Raw genomic sequence first — 5,608 nt, forward strand, 5'->3', positions numbered from 1 at the left:
ATTTGTTTTGTATGTTTTTTTTTGTGTTCAGAATTTATTCATGCATGTAGACCTTTGTAACCAGGCGGGTCTATTTAGGTGTGTCAGCTTCAGGTCATGGGGTTGTTTTTTTAAGGTTTCGCAAAAGAATGTGAACCACAAACTCACACACACACACAAAAGCACACACATGTATATATACATATATATATAATATATGAAGAACAAATACCTGAAGAACTTCTTTACTATTCACAAATGGTCCAATCTGCTTAGAATAACTTATGACAGCATAATTTTGGTTCTTTTCATGAAATGAAATTTTAGCAAACAACTACAAAAGCAAAAGAACACAAAGAAAATGAACAAAATACAAAAATGATGAAAATAACAAAAAATAAATGTGCATGCACACACACTTAGACATACTTTTATTATAACCAAAATATGCATGATTCCACAATCTTCAAAACACACTTGAGGGACCAGTGTTTACATTTCAGTTTACTATATTAAGTGGATGAGATATAAATATGCCCCAGGATAGGACAACAGTGTATAAGAAGTGACATTCCGGATAAGTAAAGCAAAGAGTATAAGTAAATATGTTGTCCCAGATACTCAATCAAATGCCAACGCTGGATTAGAACTAAAGATCAAGCCAGTTGCTAACAGAACACTGCTATCCATAAGAATGTCTTGATGAGGTTTCTCCATCAGCAAGAAATAGCTGTCAAAAAATAAACTCTCACTGAATTTAAAAGCAGGGAAGATACTGAATAATGTAGTCCAAGGTGTGCAATGCCAGAGAGCAAGGTAGGATGGTATTGGTCAAAATGTCATTAATCAAAGGTCCACACAGCAACAGAACTGTCCACTTACCCAATTCATATCAACAACTGAACCAATAAGGAAAAGCCTCATCATCATTATCATCATCGTTTAACGTCCGCTTTCCATGCTAGCATGGGTTGGACGATTTGACTGAGGACTGGTGAACCACATGGCTACACCAGGCTCCAATCTGATTTGGCAGAGTTTCTACAGCTGGATGCCCTTTCTAACGCCAACCACTCCGAGAGTGTAGTGGGTGCTTTTACGTGCCACCGGCACGAAGGCTAGTCAAGCGGTACTGGCAACGGCCACGCTCAAAATGGTGTATTTTATGTTCCACCTGCACAGGAGCCAGTCCAGCGGCACTGGCAACGATCTCGCTTGAATGTCTTTACACATGCCACCGGCACAAGTGCCAGGAAGGCGACGCTGGGCACAGGTGCCATCACGTTTTCACTTTCGCTTGCCCCAACAGGTCTTCGCAAGCTGAGTTTCATGTCCAATGAAGGAGACGACGTTGGCATGGGTGCCAGTCGTCGAATTTTGTTCTATTTCGATTTCACTTGCCTAATCTTACAGGGTCACTACATCCTTCTCTGGTCACTGTGGTCTCTACACTTCAAAGAGGTCATTGTGGTCATTAAACTACTATGGGGTCAGTGAACCTCAATGTGGTCACTAACCTTTGTAGTCATTAAAGTTACTGAATTTCTGTATAATCAATGAACATCTATATAGTCACTACATCTCTGTCTGGTCACTATGGTAACAAAAATCGCTGTGAGGTCACTGCAGCTTTGTCTGGTCAATGAACACTTGTGTGGTCACAGCACCTCTGTCTGGCCTCAATGTGATTGCATGTACTTTATTATTTTTTTTATGAGTGACAAGAAGTGGACTCTGCTAAAGGCAGCAATGGGTCAGTTGGAGTGGGAGGGTGGGGTGTTAAACTAGTCCAATTGGAACTCAGTGTAGTGGAACATAACCAAATGTCACAAGTTATTTTGCTTGGTGCTCTACCAATTCTGCTATACGCTTACAAAAAAAAAAAAAAGAAATGAGGCTTTTAAAATGTTTTGTCTGTTATTGTTAAAAACTAAACCACAACTGCACATGAACAGCCTCTGCATGGTAACTCAATATGCTAGTAATAGCAGCTAAATCACTCTCAAACTCGAAATCACTGTACTAAAAGAATACATTGAAAAGTCTAAGGTACATATTGCAGGAAAATGGACAAGATGGTCATGGCTAGAATGCCTTTGATCATAAATTTGCTTTATAGGGATTGACTTGGGGCTAAACAAACAAATAAGCAACTTACTCCTGGTTTGCCAGAGTCCATAATTTGTATTAAGTCTTTGTCTCGTTGACCAATGGAAGCTCCTGTGTATGTGACAAGGAAGAGTTTACCAATTTTTAAATAACTAGATTTTGTCACAATTAATCGAACACAAGCTGGCCACAAATCGCAGGGATCTGCAATGTAATTAAAACAACAAAAGTAATTAAAAATAATTGATGATTAAAAAGTAGATTTTAATGGGCAAAAGTTTTAGTTAGCAGAAAAGAAGACAGGAACACTATTATTGCCATTAATAGAGTGGGCACGTAAATAGCACCATTTGAGCATGACCATTACCAGTGGGATGTGAAAAGACATTCGAGCGAGTTCGTTGCCAGTCCCGCTGGACTGGCTCCTGTGCAGGTGGCACATAAAATACACCATTTCGAGCGTGGCCGTTGCCAGTACCTCCTGACTGGCCTTTGTGCCGGTGGCATGTAAAAGCACCCACTACACTCTCGGAGTGGTTGGCGTTAGGAAGGGCATCCAGCTGTAGAAACTCTGCCAAATCAGATTGGAGCCTGGTGTAGCCATCTGTTTCACCAGTCCTTAGTCAAATCGTCCAACCCATGCTAGCATGGAACGTGGACGTTAAACGATGATGATGATGTTTAGTATTCAGTAAAGCTAAGAATTTCATCATTATCTAATGTCCACTTTGCATGCTGGCATGGGTTGAACGATTTGACAGGAGCTGGCTAATCAGAAGACTGTACCAGGCTTCAGTGTCTGTTTTGATACAGTTTTTGCAGCTGGATGCCCTCCCTAATACCAACTACCCCACAGAGTGGAGTGAGTGTTTTTTTAAGTGACACCAGCACTGGCAAGGTCACCAAGTAACTTGCACGATAAAGATCCTTTGAGAGGGCATTGGAGAAGGTGATCTTGTGCCAGATGGAGAGACAGAAACAGGTGTCTTGCTGTAGAGGAGATATATGGTGAGAGAAAGAGAGAGACAGAGAGAGAGAGAGAGAGAGAGAGAGAGAGAGAGAGAGAGAGAGAGAGAATGAGGACAGTAATAGGTGTGTTGCTGTAGACGAGATACAAGAAAGCAAAAGAAAAAGAGAGTGGAAGAGTGCGAGAGTGCAAAAGAGAGCAAGAGAGAGATAGTGGCAAAGTGCCAGGGCATACTCACAAGGAACGGGGATCAGAGTATAAATAGGATGGTAGAGTAGAACAAGAGAGAGAGAGAGAGAGAGAGAGAGAGAGCAAGGGTGCACAAGGGGTGTAATGGGATCAAAGATAGGTTGACAGAGAAAGAATATTTTGTATGCAGCAGTTGCACAGAAACAGTTAAGAATAAGGTACAGAGCTGGCAGAAACGTTAGCACGCCAGGCGAAATGCTTGGCGGTATTTTGTCTGCCGTTACGTTCTGAGTTCAAGTTCCGCCAAGGTCGACTTTGCCTTTCATCCTTTCGGCGTCGATTAAATAAGTACCAGTTACGCACTGGGGTCGATATAATCGACTTTATCCCTTTGTCTGTCCTTGTTTGTCCCCTCTATGTTTAGCCCATTGTGGGCAGTAAAGAAATAAGAAACAGTTAACAATAAGAGCACCTATGAAATACATTATTTAAAATACTTGGAATGTACTGTAGAAGTAGTTGATAGTTGCCCTTAATTAAGTGACCTTATTAAGCAATGAGGTGGATACTTTAAAAGAGTTGCTAGAGTAAGAACAAGGTAGAAAAAGTTCAGAGAATTATTATCTCAACTGGAAACAGAGTGATTCTTTCTTTGAATGAAGAAAAGGTTGTATGTATAAGGAGCAATATCGCATGAGAGTGAAACATGGGCAGTGAATGAGAAACAAGGGGCAAAGAATGGAAAGAAATGAAGCAAGCATACTCTGCTACTTGTATAATGGTTTTATGTTTAGATAATGGAGTACAAATGAATTGAAAGAAAAACTGGGTATAAGAGGAATCAGGTGCACAACTAGTGGCATATCTTGATTCTATCATTATCATCATCATCGTTTAACGTCCGCTTTCCATGCTAGCATGGGTTGGACGATTTGACTGAGGACTGGTGAACCAGATAGCCACACCAGGCTCCAATCTGATTTGGCAGAGTTTCTACAGCTGGATGCCCTTCCTAACGCCAACCACTCCGAGAGTGTAGTGGGTGCTTTTACGTGCCACCAGCACGAAGGCCAGTCAGGCGGTACTGGCAAAGGCCACGCTCAAAATGGTGTATTTTACGTGCCACCTGCACAGGAGCTAGTCCAGCAGCACTGGCAACGATCTCGCTCGAATGTCTTTACACGTGCCACCGGCACAAGTTCCAGGAAGGCGATGCTAGGCACAGATGCCATCACAATTTCACTTTCGCTTGCCCCAACAGGTCTTCGCAAGCCGAGTTTCATGTCCAATGAAGGAGACAACGTTGGCATGGGTGCCAGTCGTCGAATTTAGTTCGATTCCAAACATTCAGAAACCACTCAACAGAATATACAAGATGCATTTTATTTTGGTGCCAACACTAGTGAGGTTGCCTTTTACTCCTGCAAAGCAAAAGGGTCCTCCCCCATCTATGTCATCCCTGTTCATTGAGGGCAACATGACGAAACCAACAGAGTGAATAGAAGAGAGAGCAATTGTAGAAGATGGCTAGTAACTGTACCTGATTTCTTGTAGTAAAACTGTTCAGGTTCTATTGGTTTTGATGACTGAGCATAAAGTTCTTGGCATGCGAGATAGTCAGCTTCCTCTTTCTCAGATAAACTTTGCGGAGGGCTTATGCCATAGGAAACAGTAGCAGCTGTCAAATGACAGCCTTCAGGATTAAATTCTGTACTTGTGTTTGTATTGTCCTCTGCTGATAGCAGGTGTGTGCTGCAACTTTCCCATTGTTGATCAACTGGAAGGTCAGAACTGTGCTTGTGGCTGTGTTTCTGCTTCTTTTTCTGATTAAGGAGAGAAAAAGGGATTTTTAAAATTATTATTTCAATGTGGACATACTGGAGCACCTCCTTAAAGAATTTTTAGTTGAGCAAATGGACCCCAGCCTGACACTTATTCTATTGGTCTTTATTGCCAAATCACTAAGTTACAGGGGATAACAACAAACCAACACCAGTTGTCAGGTAGTGGTTGGGACAAACACAGACACAAAGACACACACACACACACACACACACACATACACATATACAATGAGCTTCCACACAGCTTCCACCAGGATTATATTAAAAGACACTTGCCTAGGGTGCTGCACAGTGGGACTGAACCCAAAATCACTTGGTTGCAAAGTGAGCTTCTTAACCACCCAGCCATGTATGTTACACTTATAACTGCAATGCTGATTTAGTTAACACATCTCTAAAGTTGTACTTGAGGAAATGATTTCCTGATCACATTCAATTAAATTAATTCAAGAGCTACAGTTAATTAAGTAATAACTATATTGTTGATGATGTTTTCATGTAAGTCAATGATACATATATA

The 5,608-nt window shown here is 41.4% G+C and overlaps 1 protein-coding gene across 1 annotated transcript in view; it reads right to left on the reverse strand.

Annotated features, from left to right (window-relative positions):
* Nucleotides 1–5,608, reverse strand: part of LOC106871715 (angiogenic factor with G patch and FHA domains 1) — an 18,916-nt gene that overhangs the window by 2,945 nt on the left and 10,363 nt on the right. The window contains exons 8-10 of the mRNA XM_052973408.1: nucleotides 4,785–5,067; nucleotides 2,138–2,292; nucleotides 212–313 (exon numbers count right to left, since the gene is read on the reverse strand). Of these exons, the coding sequence (XP_052829368.1) occupies nucleotides 212–313; nucleotides 2,138–2,292; nucleotides 4,785–5,067 (540 nt within the window). The remainder of the gene's footprint in view (nucleotides 1–211; nucleotides 314–2,137; nucleotides 2,293–4,784; nucleotides 5,068–5,608) is intronic.

Source organism: Octopus bimaculoides, chromosome 15 (assembly GCF_001194135.2).
Source record: "Octopus bimaculoides isolate UCB-OBI-ISO-001 chromosome 15, ASM119413v2, whole genome shotgun sequence".
Taxonomy (NCBI): Eukaryota; Metazoa; Mollusca; class Cephalopoda; order Octopoda; family Octopodidae; genus Octopus; species Octopus bimaculoides.